Source organism: Mytilus trossulus, chromosome 6 (genome assembly GCF_036588685.1).
Source record: "Mytilus trossulus isolate FHL-02 chromosome 6, PNRI_Mtr1.1.1.hap1, whole genome shotgun sequence".
In the NCBI taxonomy this organism is placed as follows: domain Eukaryota; kingdom Metazoa; phylum Mollusca; class Bivalvia; order Mytilida; family Mytilidae; genus Mytilus; species Mytilus trossulus.
In genome coordinates, this window is record NC_086378.1 from 44089223 (window position 1) to 44110161 (window position 20939).

The 20939-nt window shown below is 31.5% G+C and overlaps 1 protein-coding gene across 1 annotated transcript in view; it reads left to right on the plus strand.

Moving 5' to 3' along the window:
- Positions 1-662: 662 nt before the first annotated feature.
- The window catches only part of LOC134722722 (uncharacterized), a 43931-nt gene continuing 23654 nt past the window's right edge, over positions 663-20939 (plus strand). Inside the window, exons 1-4 of the mRNA XM_063586344.1 lie at positions 663-765; positions 4376-4403; positions 4647-4678; positions 6139-6270. Of these exons, the coding sequence (XP_063442414.1) occupies positions 663-765; positions 4376-4403; positions 4647-4678; positions 6139-6270 (295 nt within the window). The remainder of the gene's footprint in view (positions 766-4375; positions 4404-4646; positions 4679-6138; positions 6271-20939) is intronic.

A 20939-nucleotide genomic window follows, 5' to 3' on the forward strand; every position in this document is an offset into this window, starting at 1 on the left:
TGTATGTATATAAGTAAAATTCCCAAATTGTGTCTGTATGAGATCAAACATAAGATGATATTTGGGAACCACTAGGTAAACAAAACAATATATCCATAAATATTTCATTCTCCCAAAAAGAGATGTGGATTGTGAAACAGCTATACAATCTTGAGTGTAATTTCATTGAGTTAACGAAGACAGCAAATATATAAGTATGTGATACCTCTTTGGCCGACGTTATGATTTAAAAAAAGAGAAGACACTCTAAAATATAGTAGGGTAAAGTTAAATCATACGTATACCAATTTGGTAACCAGTTGATATATACTATTACCACATCAAGGGTACGTTAACAACCAAAATAATTTTTTTATGAGGAGGTTAAACAAATGACTGACTTAAATTGTAAACATGCACTGATTATACACAATAGAATCAAGAAACAAGCAGAATTGCTTATTGTGTATTTTACACTTACGATTGAAATTTCGTAAAATCAAATACCAAAACGACCAAATTCTTAAAATATCTACTAAATATACCACTTTGATATTTTTATCTATGTCATAGTACTCAGTTTCAGTCTTTTTTTAAACACAGTTCTATAATTGTTTAATTGAATTTTATGTTTTAATTTATTGAAATCGGTAGAAAATCGACTGTTCCAGTCGAGAGAGATTATGAATTCGGATAACCCTGCCCATGTTTTACAAGCACAAGCTATGATGAGATATGTGTACGATGCATCAAGTAGTCAAGCTGAATCAACTAGGAATGATCAAAGTAATATATTTTTATAAAAAATCAATATTTCAGGTCTTGATTTCAATTACAATGAACAGGACTAACCTTCATATTAATGTCTGTGTCGTAAACATCGAAGTAGGTTTTTTATTCGCTCGTCCTTGTTCTTCCGTCCATCAATCCCTTTTCCCGACTATCTATTGGTTTGTCCATTCGTCTGAAAGACTTTTGATAAAACAAAAACTATCGGTAAAATTGTGTTAAATAGAAGCGAGTCAATTTATATTTACTCTACAGCTTACTACTGTTGAGTTTTAGCAGGTGTATCTGTCGTACAACAACTTTATTTTTTCGAAAGTTTAAACACTTATATTACAATTTTTTTTGTCATTGCACTTTTCTTTTCTGCTATTATACAACGGAATGATTTTATATTTTGTGTGTAGCATCATAAAGATGGTCGTAGCGAGTAAGCAACATCTGCCGCCCAGTCATTTCTTGCTTGCAGGTATTTTACAATTTGACTACACTACACTTATGATTCATAACGCATTTTATGTTAAACAATTTTATTCAGTGACACAGGTCTAGACACGTTACCTGTCTTGTGTAAAACTAGATGTAGTGGTAATTTAAATCAATCGAATATAATTTAACGAATGTTCATACCGGATTTGTTATCTAGATTAATAATCAACACGACGGGTGCCACATGTGGAACAGGATCTGCTTACCCTTCCGGAGCACCTGAGATCACCCCTAGTTTTTTGTCGGGTTCGTGTTGTCTATTCTTTAGTTTTCTATGTTGTGTCATGTGTACTATTGCTTGTCTGTTTGTCCTTTACATTTTTATACGCCCGTCAAAATTTTGACGAGCGTAATTATGTCGCACCGTAACTTGAGAACGACTTATCCAAATTTCATGAAACTTAATATAGTTGTTTCTTATGATGGTCAAATGATCTGTATACTTTTTGGTGAAAATTAGATTTAAACTTTTTGATTTACGGCACTTTGTAACTAAAACAGGGGTGTGTTTTTTCACATTTCGCACTGTATCTCAAAAACGATTCTTGATTATGGCTTAAAACTTTAAACACTTCTTAGTTATATTAATCCTAATATCTGTATACTTTTTGTTGATGATTCAAAATTTAATTTTTGAGTTATTGAGTATTTTGTAAAAAAGTGGGAGAGTTTTTTTAAAAGGCGCGCCATATCTCAAAATCGATTTATGATTATTGCTACAAACTTTACACATGTCTTTGTTATATTAATCTTAAGATCTGTATACTTTTTAATGATGATTCAAAATTTTATTTTTGAGTTATTGAGTATTTTGTTCCTGTTGCGCCGTATCTAAAAAATAATTTATGATTATTGCTTAAAAGTTTACACACTTCTTTGTTATATTAATCTAAAGATCTGTATACTTTTTGGTTTTGATTCAAAATTTTATTTTAGTGATATTTAGTTTTTTGTAAAAAAAACCCACCAGGGTGGGGGTTTCTCGCCGTGTCTCAAAAACTATATATGGTTATTGCTTAAAACTTTCTCAGAAACTATTTATGATTATTGCATATAACTTCCACAAAAGACTAGTTTAAATCTCGGTCTATTTCTGAAATTTATTCTTACATACTTTCGATTTTTTAACCCTGTATGCTAACATTGCCTATGTAAATTTTGAAATTGTTTGTTTGCAGACACTCAAATCAACCATGTGTCCGTAGATAGTATTTTTTTTTTGTTCTCTTAAATTTTTCCTTTTAAAATTGTTATACGATGATGACTGATGTACCCATATTTGGACTATTTTATTTATTGTGTCTATTTATTTAACGCATCAATGTAAATATAACGGAATTTGATGAGACTGTCATTAATATCCCAGTCCCACTAGGCCACGATCGCACTACGATCTGTGAAAAAAAATGCAAGTTTAGATGATCGTAGTACGATCGTGTAGAACGCAGTAAGGTCGTATCACGGTCGTGGTGAGGTCTTCAAGATCGTGATGAGCGTGGCAAACTTTGAACATGTTCAAAACAATCGTGGGGCGGTCGTGGCGAAATCAGGCCGTAGTAGAAGCGTAGTGAGAGCGCACTAAGATCGTAGTAAGATCGCAAAGATCGCTGTACCATCGTTGTGAGAGCGTAGCGAAAGCGTGATTATATTCGAAGAAACTGCGCTACGATCTCATTGCGATGTTATTAAGACCTCACTACGATCATCACGTTCTCACCGCGACCAAACTACGATTCCACTACGACTATACCACGCTGTTCACGATCATAGTACGATTCTAGCACGCCCTTGCCGTCCTCATCACGCTCTTCTTACGACCTGACTACGTTCATACTACGACCTTTATTCTCATTGTCATTTTCCCATAAAGTATATTAATTCTCCTCAGGTTTTGTTTGTCTTTATGTAATTGGGACTTCTTGTCCATTTTCTCTAACGGCTCAACCATGCTTATAGTTTTCATATAGATTATACCTTTGGTTTTCCCGTTTGAATGGTTTTACACTTGTAGTTTTTGGGGCCTTTTATATCTTGCTGTTCGGTGTAAGCCAAGGCTCCGTGTTGAATGCCGTATCTTGGCCTATAATTGTTACTTTTAAAAATTGTTACTTGGATTGAGAGTTGTTTCATTGGCACTCATACCACATCTTCCTATATCTATTGATACATCTGTTTCATATCTGCTATCGTTCGCTAAACTATCCTCATTTCAGCTTTATGGACCAGCAATAGGTTGTAATGTAGGTCCATCTGTCTCTTCATCAACCCTAACACCACGCCCACGTGTTCTAGTATATTTTGGTGGCATTTTCCGAGAAATCTTCGTATTACTCAGAAATAGAACTGAAGGAATGATAGTGTATTGATATGGAACACGATGTTGACGTTATTGCTGAGAGCGTAGAACGATCGTGCATTAAACGTAGTGTAGTCGTGGTAAGAACGTGCTATAATGGCAGTAGAAGCGTGGTAAAATCGTGTTGCAATCGGATAACTCGTGGTATGGTCGTAGTGAGAACGTGATTAGCGTAGAAAGGTCTTGATAAGCGTAGTAAGGTCGCAGAATAAGCGCGATGAGCAAGTGTTATAATCGTAGCGGGATCGTTTCAGAAGCGTAATGAAGACGTAGTAGCAACGTGAAAGCAACGAAAATTTACATTTTCATGCCGCTCATACCGCGACATCACCACGATCTGAATTTAATTTAGAACGCGGTGAGCGTGGTGCGATCGTGATCTAGTGGGACTGGGGCATAAAGTGAAAGGAATAGCGCTATAGAACCAGGTTAAATCCACCATTTTCTACTTTTGAAAATGCCTGTACCAAGTCAGGAAAATGACAGTTCATGTCCATTTGTTTTTAATTCGTTTTGTTATTTGATTTTGCCATGCGATTATTGACTTTCCGAATTGATTTTCCTCTGAGTTCAGTATTTTTGTGATTTCACTTTTTGCTCCGGATATTTCATTGTATTTCCCCTTAACCCACGTTTTGCTTAAACATGCGATCTTTATTTATAAAATAAAAGTGATTAGAAAAGCGACACCTAAATGTTTCTGCTAACATATACATTAGAATCGTGCATAATGTTTTAATGTGACAATTTAATTCAATTTTACAGCAAATAACAAAGATAAAAGCACTCTAAGGTAAGAACAATGATTGTATGCATTCTCTTCTTTTAAATAACCTAGTAAATACCAAAAAAAAACTAAAGAAAAAATGTAATAGTAATAATGAGATGACCATATGTACGTTTTCGACATGATTTTAATAAGACACATTTTCACTTATTGTTAAAATCCTTACACAGTAATTTTGTCCTGAATATACTTATGTAATTTAAGCTAAATGATATGAATGAACGACTAGTGCTGTTATTTTACTTTCAGTCCAACAGAGGACCCAGGGGAAGAAACTCAAGGTAGTTATACAATGTATTTGATACTTACATGAAACATGATTTTTTTGCCACTTTGTGCCGTAAACGGGCGATAAATACAGCCAGACAGGTTAACAAAGTTTGCTAAGGAACATGTTTCACAGGTTGGAGTTTCTCGATGTGGTTTTTAAATATTTCTCGTTTCCCGATTTTTATACAGATTAGACCGTTGGTTTTTCCTATTTGAATTGTTTAACACCAGTTATATTGGGCTCTTTATAGCGTGCTGTTCGGTGAAAGCGAAGGCTCTAAGCTTAAGACTGTACACAAATGGATAAATGTCGCATTTGCACTCATACCACATCTTCTTATTTATATATGTACGCATAGTATGCAGGTTTGATTTCCTTGCGGACAAATAAGTTTGGATAAACATATAAATATATATAAAAGGTATGTTCATAAACTAAGCCAAACATGTTATCAAATAATTTAGGACATGAAAACTTAATGGTTGAAACAGTTATTGAACAGTCATTGTCAACTAAATCAATTTTGTCCGAGGGAATTGCAACCTTAGTTTAAGTTGCACTTCTGTTATTATAGACAATTCCATTTCCATAGGAACTCATTAAAAGCTTAAACTGAGCAACTTTTAATATGATAAAAGGTTATACCGAAAAATGGAAACTTTATATTTCTACAATTTATTTCAAAGATTAAAACATAGGACTGTGTGGCATATTTTCAACTTTTATATGTGCCTCGAACTTAAAAGAGTTAACATTGATAAAAAAAAAATTGCACTTCTTGTACTTCTCTTCCCTTCACGTTTTTTTCCCTCAGAATCAATTTGGCCGCTATTCATGTGTATGTATATAAGTAAAATTCCCAAATTGTGTCTGTATGAGATCAAACATAAGATGATATTTGGGAACCACTAGGTAAGCAAAACAATATATCCATAAATATTTCATTCTCCCAAAAAGAGATGTGGATTGTGAAACAGCTATACAATCTTGAGTGTAATTTCATTGAGTTAACAAAGACAGCAAATATATAAGTATGTGATACCTCTTTGGCCGACGTTATGATTTAAAAAAAGAGAAGACACTCTAAAATATAGTAGGGTAAAGTTAAATCATACGTATACCAATTTGGTAACCAGTTGATATATACTATTACCACATCAAGGGTACGTTAACAACCAAAATAATTTTTTTATGAGGAGGTTAAACAAATGACTGACTTAAATTGTAAACATGCACTGATTATACACAATAGAATCAAGAAACAAGCAGAATTGCTTATTGTGTATTTTACACTTACGATTGAAATTTCGTAAAATCAAATACCAAAACGACCAAATTCTTAAAATATCTACTAAATATACCACTTTGATATTTTTATCTATGTCATAGTACTCAGTTTCAGTCTTTTTTTAAACACAGTTCTATAATTGTTTAATTGAATTTTATGTTTTAATTTATTGAAATCGGTAGAAAATCGACTGTTCCAGTCGAGAGAGATTATGAATTCGGATAACCCTGCCCATGTTTTACAAGCACAAGCTATGATGAGATATGTGTACGATGCATCAAGTAGTCAAGCTGAATCAACTAGGAATGATCAAAGTAATATATTTTTATAAATTCAATATTTCAGGTCTTGATTTCAATTACAATGAACAGGACTAACCTTCATATTAATGTCTGTGTCGTAAACATCGAAGTAGGTTTTTTATTCGCTCGTCCTTGTTCTTCCGTCCATCAATCCCTTTTCCCGACTATCTATTGGTTTGTCCATTCGTCTGAAAGACTTTTGATAAAACAAAAACTATCGGTAAAATTGTGTTAAATAGAAGCGAGTCAATTTATATTTACTCTACAGCTTACTACTGTTGAGTTTTAGCAGGTGTATCTGTCGTACAACAACTTTATTTTTTCGAAAGTTTAAACACTTATATTACAATTTTTTTTGTCATTGCACTTTTCTTTTCTGCTATTATACAACGGAATGATTTTATATTTTGTGTGTAGCATCATAAAGATGGTCGTAGCGAGTAAGCAACATCTGCCGCCCAGTCATTTCTTGCTTGCAGGTATTTTACAATTTGACTACACTACACTTATGATTCATAACGCATTTTATGTTAAACAATTTTATTCAGTGACACAGGTCTAGACACGTTACCTGTCTTGTGTAAAACTAGATGTAGTGGTAATTTAAATCAATCGAATATAATTTAACGAATGTTCATACCGGATTTGTTATCTAGATTACTAATCAACACGACGGGTGCCACATGTGGAACAGGATCTGCTTACCCTTCCGGAGCACCTGAGATCACCCCTAGTTTTTTGTCGGGTTCGTGTTGTCTATTCTTTAGTTTTCTATGTTGTGTCATGTGTACTATTGCTTGTCTGTTTGTCCTTTACATTTTTATACGCCCGTCAAAATTTTGACGAGCGTAATTATGTCGCACCGTAACTTGAGAACGACTTATCCAAATTTCATGAAACTTAATATAGTTGTTTCTTATGATGGTCAAATGATCTGTATACTTTTTGGTGAAAATTAGATTTAAACTTTTTGATTTACGGCACTTTGTAACTAAAACAGGGGTGTGTTTTTTCACATTTCGCACTGTATCTCAAAAACGATTCTTGATTATGGCTTAAAACTTTAAACACTTCTTAGTTATATTAATCCTAATATCTGTATACTTTTTGTTGATGATTCAAAATTTAATTTTTGAGTTATTGAGTATTTTGTAAAAAAGTGGGAGAGTTTTTTTAAAAGGCGCGCCATATCTCAAAATCGATTTATGATTATTGCTACAAACTTTACACATGTCTTTGTTATATTAATCTTAAGATCTGTATACTTTTTAATGATGATTCAAAATTTTATTTTTGAGTTATTGAGTATTTTGTTCCTGTTGCGCCGTATCTAAAAAATAATTTATGATTATTGCTTAAAAGTTTACACACTTCTTTGTTATATTAATCTAAAGATCTGTATACTTTTTGGTTTTGATTCAAAATTTTATTTTAGTGATATTTAGTTTTTTGTAAAAAAAACCCACCAGGGTGGGGGTTTCTCGCCGTGTCTCAAAAACTATATATGGTTATTGCTTAAAACTTTCTCAGAAACTATTTATGATTATTGCATATAACTTCCACAAAAGACGTCGGGCGTATCATGCGCTCATGACGCAGCTGTCTATTAGCCATGGCGTTGTCAGTTTTTTTTCAATTTATGAGTTTGACTGTATGTCCCTCTCTCTTTTTTCTTTAAGTAATATTTCTCCTTCTGAACAGATGGAAGAAAAAAAAATCCGAATCTTCCGAAATCCTCCACTATATAGACACTTTAAACTAAGGACAAACACGCTCAAGGACCTGAATAGATCTAGGTGGTAAGATACCACTTCCTTAACAAAATCAAGATCAAGTTCTAAAATGCACAGATTTCATTATAACATCGAAGCGACTGGCTAAGATGTTGAACTTAAGATTCTGTTTATGTCGTCGGATGCCGTCTCCTTAATGTTACTGCAGCTCTGTTTGATGGTTTTCATTCATCAGCACCTTTGTGTTTGGAAGAAGTTTACTATGACGCCATAATTGTATAACATCAAATTTCGTAGGCCTACACACAATAATTTGAATTAATTTGTTTTACAGATTATCTATCTGGATCACATCTGAATTACTCAGATGTAGTCTTTAAAACAGGAGCTTCGTCCCATTCAAACATTATACATGGAGTTAATGACAAAACAATCTACTCAGAGATCGATCTAGCACAAAGTACCAGCTTCAATAATGACGGTAGTGATACGAGTAGCGATGACGACTTTATTTATATAGATGGAATTGTAAATATGGAGAAAAAAAATGAAATAAAATAAACGTCGACAGACGTGCTGAAAAGACCACTGCAATTTTATGTTAGGGAGTTAAATCTGTTTCTAATTTTAATTTATGAATGTATATAATATGTGCTTTTTATAAATGATTTTTAAAACAGTGTAAATGGCTTAAGTGGGTAAAGTGAAAGTGATTTTCATTTTTTGTATATTTTTTCTGTTTTTTTTCTTTTTGTTTAATATAAGGTTAAACGTACATTTCAATCATTAGTTAACATACATTATAGCTGTGACATTGGTCCGTCTTACATTGTAGAAAATGGAAAATGTACTGAATGATAAATGAAAAGGCGAAAATAATAATAACAACATTACATTAGAACGACTTACAATGTATACACTGTGTAATAATACTATTATTTTGTGTTTTATTAGGGCCCCGCCGATTGACGGCCACCCTATAGTGATCAGTCTATCCATCCTTCCGTGTGTTCGTCCGTCTGTCTGTAATACATACTGTGCGCTCTATATCTAGAGAAGCTTTGTAATTTCATACTTTATACTTGACATGTATATTAAGCAACACCCACAGGTGTTTGTTCAACTTCCTAGGTCAAAGGTCAAGATAAAAAACTTTGGTTTCAGATGACAATCCATGTCCTACGGGAAAGACTGTGCCTTCTCTATATCTTGAGAACCTAAATGATTTCAAAGTTTATACTTAACATGTACTAGTACATTAATCATTACCAGTGGGTTTTTCATAACGTATGTACAACTTATAAGTGTTGTATCCGCTCTATTTCATGAGAACCATTATGATTTCAAAGTTTATACTTAACATGTACTGGTATATTAACCAGTACCAGAGGGCGAGTCATAATTTATGTACAATTTCTTAGGACAATGATCAAGGTCAAACGCTTTCGTGTCAGTTGAAAACCCAATGATCTATGGAAAAGATAAAAAACAATTACCACACGTTATTCACAGCGGAGCCCTCTGAAAGATATAAAGTTTTATTCTGCAATTGGGTGTCCTACTATACAGATACAGCCCTACATAAATCGCTATGCTGTATCTGTATACTATACAGATATCGATTTAAAGCTCCGCCCACTGGCGGACTGAGTATTGTTTGAACCTGTGTGACCTCAGAATGTGTATTCTATATGAATTAATTGCATTCCAATGACGATGACAATTGTCGATTTCAAAACTTGAATGTGTATGATTGTGTTACAAAATCAACCATGTCAATTTCAGCATGCAGGTTAAGTGAATGTCAAGTCTGAAGCGTAGGACAACTCATACACTTCTGTTACAAATTTGACAATGTTTTGTTATTTGTTTTTACTGTTGAAATTAGTTGTAATGTTATAATAGATAATTATTCACCTTAAACGATGTATTATTGATGACCATTCGAGATTCTTTTTTGCGAACCCGTCTTCAGCGTAATGTGTGATTTTGATATTACTACGCGGGCCTCAAGGGATAATCCCGATTACAAATGGAAAATAAATGCTAAATATGTTAGTTTTTGTGTCTTTTAAAACACAAACAAAATGCAGAATTAATTGCAGGATAAAGACAATAACCGTTTAGTGTCTTTAAATATCAGCTGTATTTGTACTCGGCTCGAAACATGTGAAGTAGCTCGCTAAAAGCTCGCATACACCTTGTTTCCTAGCCTCGTACAAATACAGCTGATATTTAAAGACACTAAACAGTTATTGTCTATATCATACTGTAGGCTTAATATCAACATTAGTTTGTTGTGTTTTTTGTTCGTATATCAGTAACATGCTATTTTAATGTATATATGACAAACAGATTAGAAATTATTTGAAAACATAAGGTGTTGCTAGAGATTTCCATTATCATAAATTTATCAGTACAAGTCACTTCTACAATATCAAGCGCTAAATTTCTAAAATTTATTTTTAATTTTTTTAAGAACAAACTAAAAATTGTTAAGTTTTTCGAATAGTTCAAAAGTCAATTAAAAGTAAAGCCAAAAAAAAAGAAAAAAAAGAGGAAATAATTTCAAATCATTCCGCAGGAAAAAAACTAAAGAAAGTAAGAAAATTCATATGTCGGGCAAACAAAAAGTAAAAAATATCTCAACAGTCACCAGAAAAAAAAACTTAATAGAAAAATAAGTCGCTGTCTGCATGTTTTCTTGACAGGTTTATCAAAGAAGACAGCAAACCAACAAAACATTAAAACCAATAAAGACGTCTAAAGTTTATACTGTTTGCCACGCTCTAAATCTAAATCATAATTTATAAATTTGTTGCATGCAAAGGCCAACATATACGAAAAACACACAATGATTGATCGAGCTCATGTTTTTTCATTATTTCCATTATGAATTAAGATAATGAATATTTCATTATAAAGAAAAAAGGTAATGGACGTGCTACAACATGTTGTAGTGTTTAACATATTATTGTTCTGTAGATGTCCTAACTAAACTAATTTTAATAAAGATGATATACGAATAAAAAGAATAACGATGATATTTCAAAACTCTGGTACAAACATATGTTAATAAATTAAAACCAGTCATATGTTCAAACTGAGTGCTCGATGAATAAAAACCTTTTGGTATTTATTTTGTTATAACTTATCAATTTGAACTCAAAAGCGTCTTGTCCTGAAAGAGATGCGTATTTTATTGATTAATGAAAGATAACTCTTCAGTGATTTTTTAGGTCAAAATATTTAAAAATCTAAATCCTTGTCGATAAAATGTAATCAGAATAGGTTATCAATATGTTGTGTTTGAATTTGACTAAATCATTGTCAGTCAATTTGAATTCATTTATCAATAGAAATTTTATCAATTACAAGGACAAGTATTTACATATATTTCCTAGTTAAATTTTCAATGTGGATTTAGTACATAATTACTGCACACTTATAGGTTCATAATTATTAGTTTGAATAATTATTAAATGATTAGTTGTGAGATTTTTTTTACTTTTTATAAAGCGTATCAAATGCATCTGGAATGCGGATGATGTTTTATTTAATTGATAAGTAGAAAACAAATCATTGTCCATCAACATAAACAAACCTGTAATCATATATTTTACCAACCAAATTACCTTTCTAGAATAGAGATGATTTTGATTTACAAAGCAGCAACAATAGTTAAGGGGTTATCAACATTTTTAGAGATTTAGTCATTTAATTTTGAAAAAAGGTGGTCATATTTGCAATCAACTCGGTCAAAGTATTGTTTTGTCTTTTATATTAACTACACATCATGTATAGTCCTTTGTACCTACTTTGTATCTACTAGACACCTTTCGAACATTTTCACGAGATAATGATAAACATGTCTCCAAATCCAATAAAATGTGTTTGCACATGCTTATTTTGACTACTGCAGAATAATTGATTTAATTAAATTGACATGCATTTAATATATTTCATTAACATAAAACATTTCCAAACTCTTAAATGATGCACGTGTTGTTCATAATGCATGTATTATATCTATAATGTGTTGCAATTCGAAATTGACATATGTGACCTAGGTACGACAACCGTTCATGCTGGCTGTTTAAAACTCCTTCCTCAGAAAATCCCATTGTCACTCGTTTGCGTTTACAAACAAAAAAGGATGTTCATGGGAGAGCCTACGCAAACGCCTTACACTTATACACATCGGACATAGAAATTAATTCAATTGTCCTTATCAGTATAGAAATAATTGTTGCAAGCTATACTTTATTGTAGTTTTAACATGGGAAAGCTTTATATGCGCTCTATTTAAGACCTAACTATTACTAGGGCAAAATGAAAACGAATATAATGACTACCCATGTTAAAACTACAATAAAATATAGCTTTCATCAATTATTTCATTAAAATATACTGTACTTGATTTTTACGTTCTATATTATAAAGTTCTCATATATTGGAATGGCGAAGTGATACTTGATAACAAAAGTACATGGACTTTCTTAAAAAGTAAATCCTTAATCTTATCGAAATCCTTTGCAATGTACTGCTATTGAGTAATTACCTCTCGTTAAAGCTTCGTCAACCAACAGCGTAAGGGAACCAGGATTCAAATTTTGTAAGCCAGACGCGCGTTTCGTCTTGTATTCTACATTATCTTATAACAGAGAGATAATAGTTTATTAGCAATTGTTCCTAGTTATAATTTCATAAATAACAAATCAAGAGATACGGTATGGGTTTTTCTCGTAATTTAAGCTCATACAAAAACCTATAATTGTTAAATTCTACGTCATTTTGTCTCATTGCCAATTATACTACATGTTGGTTCTTATTTTATATTTATATCATTTGCCTCACGATCGTTTTGCTTTATTACGCAACCTCCTGGATTTAAAATATCAAATCTAGACATATTTAGTCATTCTCTTTTTAACGGTATTTTGTTTTGTTTAATTATTAAAAAATCCGACTTCTTGCCAAAACAATTTCAATAGTTCTATTGTGCTTGAATTCGACGCAATCATCCTGAGTCATCAATTCATTTATCAATACACATTTTATCAATATAACATAAACAATTATTTACATATACTTCCTAGATGAATAACATTAACGGTATCAATTTTCTGCACCAGATGCGCATTTCGACAACAATGTGTCTTCAGTGATGCTCGAGGCCAAAATATGTAAATGTAGATAAAGTTACTATAGACATTTAGTACATTCGTATAGGCGCTTTAAGGTTCAAAATTATTTATCTGTAAATTAATTAAAGTAACAGTTTTGATGAAATGTTTTCGTTTTTTGTTCAAGTTATAAACTGGGTCTTGAATGAGGATGATGCTTTAAAATCGTGCCGAAAATGTTAAGCCTATCACTGTTGATCACAAGTTCAAGGTTGTATTTGAAAAGTCCAATGTTGTAGATGTTAATCCCCAGTATGTGACTTTATATATATATATATATATATATCATATCACTGGTTGTATATTCTTTTCTCTCACTCAGGCAATGCGTTATATATGGACCTTTAATGTTGTATTAACACTCTAATTTCGTTCTCGGTCAACAAATAGTATCTCAACATATAACAATTTGACCTCGTCAAAAGTTCATTATCACACAATCTTTGAGACCGTCGTTAACCAATCAAACTAATTATAATAGTTCATTACCAAAACAGTAGTTTTTTTATTTCTACTTAATTTTGTGCATAACACTTGTAATATTGTGAACAATTTAGTAATTTTTAAATCTTTTCAGAATTAATACATGTTTTATGCATTTATTCATTTCAATGATGTTAATGACAGCTTTGTTAGACAAACTATAATATCAACAGTGTAATCAGAGTATTCTATCAATATATTTATTTTTGAATTGGACCAAATAACTCTCAAGCTACTATTTTCTTTTATAAAGGACATTTGTTTTTGACTTTATTGGAATTTAACTGCCTTAAATCATCTTCTTTTCTATAATACTGTACAAGTAACGGTGACATGACTCTAACATTTCAGCAAGACAACCTGCAGTTGGATAAATCAAAACAAAAAATAATTTCACGTACTGAATATACTGCTAAACTTTAATTTCACAGTGTTTGGTGTAGATACAATTATCTGTCACATTGCATGTAACGTATAAAAAGTGAAACCAAAAAGTACATCATGCTAAATGAAAACACAGGAGGGTGGTGCAATTTTTGCGTTATTACAAGGCTACATAGAAAGCTACTTCAGCATAACAGTCAATGGCTACATTCATCCTCATTGAAAAGAAAACATTAAAAGGAAAAACACATTATTTTGATATCAATACTTATACTTTGTTTTAGAGACCATACAATCAAATTAATAAAAAATTTGAATTCATGAATTTTATTACAGACCGATGCCTTTACTGAAACAAAATTATTGAAGTATAATATATGTTTACCTTTACCTTCTTGGTCTATGTATCATATAACAAGAAGATGTGGTATGATTGCTAATGAGACAACTGTCCACAAGAGACAAAAGTGACACAGAAATCAACAATTTTAATTCACCGTACGGCCTTCAACAATTAGCAAAGCCTACACATCATTATCAGCTATAAATACTATAATGTCTGCATTTCAAGTCTTGTCCTTTATGTAGTTTTCGTGGGTAATATAAAAAAAGTTATAACAGATGGACAGATGAATACTGTGACATGTACTATATTCGACATAAGCTTGCATTTAATTCACAACTTTTATTGTTTGTAATAATAAATTTTAGTATTATTGTGAAAAATGTTCATGTAGGTTTAGTAGATTATAGTCTTGGATTGTCACGTTATTATTGTAAAAATATTTTTTTGAATGATAACTATGTTTATAATGGTTTTTAAATCTTTTGATTATATATACATATAGATTTCTCAATGATGTTTAAATGACTGCTATGTGCAAATACTGTTTTGAAGATTTATTCAAAAGTGTAATCAGAGAAGGTTATCAATATATGTTATATTTTGAATAATACCAAATAATTCATAAATAACTATTGCTGTCGTTAACGACATTATTTCTCATTGGCTTAAATGTTTCGTATCAATACTTCCTAGTTGAGTCACGTTTTATAAAGTCATGCGTCTTAAATCTAATTCAAAGCATTTCATTGAATCTTTGTTATTAATTCAATTAATAAAAACTGTTGTAAAATCTTTTGTAAACTGTAATTAAAAAAAATAAGATATCAGTTAAACAATTAGTATTTGGATACAAAATATCAGATAAAGGTTATTATGGTTTTAACTATTTTTTGACAGTTTTAGGTTTTTGCATTTTCAAGTCATACTATGTTTCAGAGCAAAAATTGAAATATATAGATGTGTATGAATTCTTTATAAATGAATTAAGAAGGGTTATGAAGGAAAGCAAAATAATTTCTCAAAATGTATTTTTCATAAATTTGAAGAAATTGATTTAATAGAATAAGTTGAAAATATTGTAATAGTTTATGTAATATTGTTTATTATATTCTGAGTATGTTCCTGGCAACTCAGAAGTTTTTTCACAGGAATACTCCACTGGCACTTGGACAGTGAAGTATAATTGTAACAAGATATCTTTAGAATAAAGACTATATTTGTTGTTAAAAAAAAAAAAAAAGTTTTGATTGGACAGAAGAACAAATATTATTTTTATTCTCCATTGATAATTAATAATTATAAAATACCCGGGTCTTGTGTAGACCGTTAAATTATGACAACCTAATTGTGTTTTTTTCTACCCATAAAAACATAGATCGTAAAAATCGTCCGAATAATGAATGGTTCGATGTCAATTGCAAAAACGCCCGAAAAAGATTTCATGTCATGAGAAACCTTTTTCAACGTCACCAAACAGATTCAAACAGGAGTGAATTCGTGATTGCTAGAAATGATTATAATAAAGTAAAGCGAAAAGCCCAATTCAACTATAAGATGAAAAATGGTCTGGAACTTTGCAGTATTGCAAAAACCAATCCGAAGAAATTTTGGTCAACCGTAAAGCCAAAAAATAAATCAAAGTGTGTAGTGGACAACGAAGAAATGTTAAATTATTTTGAAATGTTCTTGGTATGAACCCACCCGAGCTATCTGATGCAGTGTTAGATCTTTTAAATAACAGTTATTTTGATAGTGTAAAAATAGAATTACTAGATACAGACATTTCGGAAGACGAAATTTTCAAAGCACTAAAGAGACTCAAATCTGGTAAAAGTGCTGGTAACGATGAAATTGTAGGTGAGATGTTTTCGTCATGTCCTTCTTTTTTCGCACCTATCTTAAAAAGTTTATTCAACTCCATCTTTGCTATCGGAATATATCCAGAAAATTGGACTGAATGCCTTGTTATTCCTGTTCCCAAAAGTGGTGATCTTACAAATCCGATTAACTATAGACCTATAATATTAGTGAGCATCCTGTCGAAGTTGTTTACTAGCATTCTAACTGACCGTTTGTTGTCGTGGTCTCAGGACGAAAATCATATAATAGACAATCAATTTGGATTCCAACCAGGACGTTCGACTGTTGATGCTATATTTACTCTGCATGGAATTATTACACATACTCTTCAACATAAATTAAAATTATATTGTGGTTTCGTTAATTTCCGAAGGGCGTTTGATAAGGTGGACAGACGAATTTTGATACACAAACTTCTCAAATCTGGAGTTAGCAGTAAATTCGTATCAATGGTGAATTCTATTTATTCATCTGTGCGTTTACGTGTGCGGTCTGGTGGAGTAATATCAGAGGCTTTTGACAATCATATTGGCGTAAAACAAGGCGAGCCCTTATCTCCGTTACTTTTCTTATTCTTTATAAATGACATTATTCAAGATATCTCCACCGATGTAAACGAAGATGTCATATCTTTGAATGGAGTCCTTATATATCTTATACTTTTTGCTGACGACACCGTTTTATTTGGAAAAACACCGACTGTTCTGCATCACTTACTTGATAAACTTTTACTTTACTGCAATAAATGGAATATCGAAGTCTATGCTGATAAAACCAAAGTAGTGGTATTTAGAAATGGATTTAGACCAGTAGACACTATTTTTTTCTATGATAATAAGAAACTGCAAGTTGTAAATTCATATGTGTATCTTGGTGTATTATTACATTACAACGGAAAGTTTGTACATACTCAGAAACGTTTAGCACAACAAGGATCTAGAGCCATGTCATCTTTAATGAACTCTCTCAAACAATTCTTCATCACTCCAGAAGAACTGATGTTTCTTTTCGACAGTATGGTCGGATCTATTTTAGGCTATGCATCTGAAATATGGGGTTTCCATCGTGCTAAAGATATCGAACTTATCCATAATCGTTTTTGTAGATTTATATTAAAATTGGGTAGAAATGTACCAACATGCTTTTTATACGGCGAACTTGGCCATTTACCTCTTTTTATTGTTAGAAAACAAAATATATTGAAATATTGGTTACATATTATTACAAAATGAACCAAAAGTTGTATATGATGTGTACAAACTCTTGTATGACGATGCTATCAATGGTTATGTAAACTGGGCCTCAAATATTCGTGATATGTTATATGATCTTGGTTTAAATTATTTATGGCTAAACCAAGATGCGAGCACAATTTGTATAAATAACATTAAAACTCGTATTAAAAATCAATACTTGCAGAATTGGTCAACTTCTATTCAAGAATGTAGTGATAGTTTATAGTACATTTAAATTAACTTTTTATATTGAAAAATATCTGTCTTATAGCAATAATGTTAATCTGTTAATGTAGTGGAACATTAAAGTTAAATATTGAAGTTGGCCGTTATAATAATATTCCTAGAGAAAATCGTTTATGTGAATATTGTAAAATGGGTGTTATTGAAGATGAGTACCATTTTGTTCTTGTGTGTCCATCTTATAGATCTGTACGAACACAATTTTTACCAAAGTACTATTGTCATTGGCCTAATAATACCAAACTATTAAATTTACTACAAGCTTCTAGTAAGTCTCTTACGATCAAATTATGTAATTATGTAAAAGCTGCATGGAACATTCGATCTTCTATAGTCTCATAACTTAATTTATATGTCATTGTATCATACTATAATTGTTCTCTGTTGTCTTCATGTTTTATATTATGTAATATATGTTGTTAATTTTGCCATAGCATGTCTATGCTTTGCAATAAAGATTCATTCAATATTGTTGAAAATTCAACTTCACATAACGCTGATATTTATCTGATTTTAAATTGGTTTTAATAGTTTTTAATGTGAAAAGGAATAATCTCTAAATAACCAACAAATCCCAACAAATTAGAGATAGTCCTTAAATCAATATGTTCACAAAAGATTACATATCATACATAAATTAATCGTTTCTTCATCGAGAAATTGTTAAAAAAAAAAACCAAGGAAAATTGACGTGTTAGATTGATTTTGGTCTGTTTTTATCATAGTTGTCGTGGCATGTTCTGGTTTTTATACATCACTGGCCTGGTTTGATATATTCGTTTGTGAGCTTTCCTAATAACTTAAATACAAAAAAAGTGGACGAATGAAACTAATGAGGTGCTATTTTCAGATTTATTTCACCCAAATATTACAACTACAAGTAATAAGTGTACGCAAAATTTCCACTTAAGAAATACAAATATACTGTTTCTATACACATGATACATATACATATAAATATAAATGCCTTTCATAAAAAAACAGTAAAACTTGTTTCTGGCTATGGAATTATATAAGATTGAATACAGATCGACACAATTTACCTTCTTTTTTGCAGTTTATTCAGATCATCCCTAGTTTTTGGTGGGGATGGTGTTGCTTATTATTTAGTTTTCTATGTCGTGTCATGTGTTCTATTGTTGGTCTTTTGCATTTTTAGCCATGGCGTTGTAAGTTTTCGGTTTATGAGTTTGACTGTCCCTTTAGTATCTTTGGTCCCTCTTTTTTGTCGTGTAGGCAGGGCATATATTTCAGTAAGGAGGAACATATATTTTTAAAGTGTCACTTTACTAACTTCAATTTAAGGATAGGTAATTAATTAATCATTGCACACAATGACAACAATAAAAAAAAGGAATTGCAATAAATAAACGAATGGCAGTATTTTAAAAAGTTTTAAAAGTTTAGACTTGTTTTATTTTATCAGTGCAATGCCCAGATACGGGTATCGACAGACTGTACATCTATGAATGTGTACATGCATATACCAATAATATTTAGTTTACTCTAATTTGCTGATAATAAAATCAAATGTAATAACAATAAAAACAATATGCAATGATTGAATTACAGTGCTGAATTGGTTTATTTCACGGATTGATAAGTTTAAATTTCTGGACATGTAAAAACATGAGGATGTGCTATTCCGTTTGAAATGAGTTTTCGTCAGGTACAACCAAACTTCAAAACCAAATCTTTATATATATGGAAGAATTTAGTAAAGGTTTTGAGTAATTTGTGGTAACAAAATCCCTGGCTTAATATTTTAACAGTAATACATATACTGAGCCAAAAAAGTTTAGCAACAAAAATATGAAATTTTATTTAATTTCAAAATTGTAACAATATATGATTTTAATAATAAACAAAATGAAATTATGACATGTCAGAAGCAGCATGGATGTTTATCACCCACATTCATTAGGATTATCTTTGTATGGAGCGCGGGAGGGTCAAAATGCAGAAATGAGTATAGTGTTATTCAAAATCAATTTCTCGGCCATACCCTAAGTGTATTAATCAAGGATTGGAAGGCACACCAGCAGCTGCCCTAAGACAATGCACTACTCGTGTGGCCGGAAAAAATTGTTACGTGTTGATGTAAAGCGAAAGTAGAGCTCCTCCCTTGATGATAATTTTTCAAACTTTTTTGTGTTTCTTACCAATGGTGTGTTTCTGACCGTTAGTGATTTTTTAAAATTGTGTTTTAAAAGTACAGGTACAGAAGGTTAAACACAAATTACACGTGGAGAGCTAAAATGGCGCGAAATCAATCATCCAGAAAAAAAGTAAGACTGTTAAATATTACAGGTGAAACTAAGGATTATATCAATGATGTTTAAGAAAAAATATTGCAGAAACAACAAAAGAAAAATTGAAAAAAAAGTGTTGCTAAACTTTTTTGGCTCAGTATAGATTACGGTCGTTAAAATCAAAAACGTCACAACAGACACGGGCGTAGCGAGCTAGTTGTGAACTACAAACACCGTAACATGGTGCCAAAGGAACATACCCTCCAAAAAAGGAATATGAACAACAAAGAACGAAAACCCGTCCTTTTTTGTCGTAAATTTTATAAGTGTGCAGTTTCCCATGTAAAACCAACATATCTAAATCTAGTCAGTTATTATCATTTTATTTTTTATATTTTTAAAGTTAGATCCTGTGGGTAAATGTCGGCAGTATATTTAGAAAATGTTTGATTATTTAACTAAAAAATATCATCAATATAACAGTTAATAGTTGTCAAAGGTACCGGGCTTTTAATTTTATACGCAAGACGCGTGTTTCGTCTACATAAGATTCATCACAAATGCATCAGTGACGCTCAGATCAAAATAGCTAAAACGCTAACAAATACCAAGTTGAAGAGAATTGATGACCAAAAAATCCAAAACATTGTGTCAAATACGGCTAAGGTCATCTATACCTTGGATAGTAAATAGAAAACTTAAGTTATACTTTTAAAAGGAGTACTTAAGTAAACAGGGTAATGAATAAAAATGACCATTTCAGTGATATTCATGGGCACACCAAAGTGCTGACTTCTGGGCTGGGTAAGTGTTGTTTAATTTATCACTCCCTACAGGAAAGGTGTCGACGAGTTAAAATTCGTGATGAAAACAATTTGCCCAAAATAAATACACGTACAAATATAGACCGTTAAGTATAAAGAACGTTTTAATATTTTTTTGTTACATATTAAGGCTCT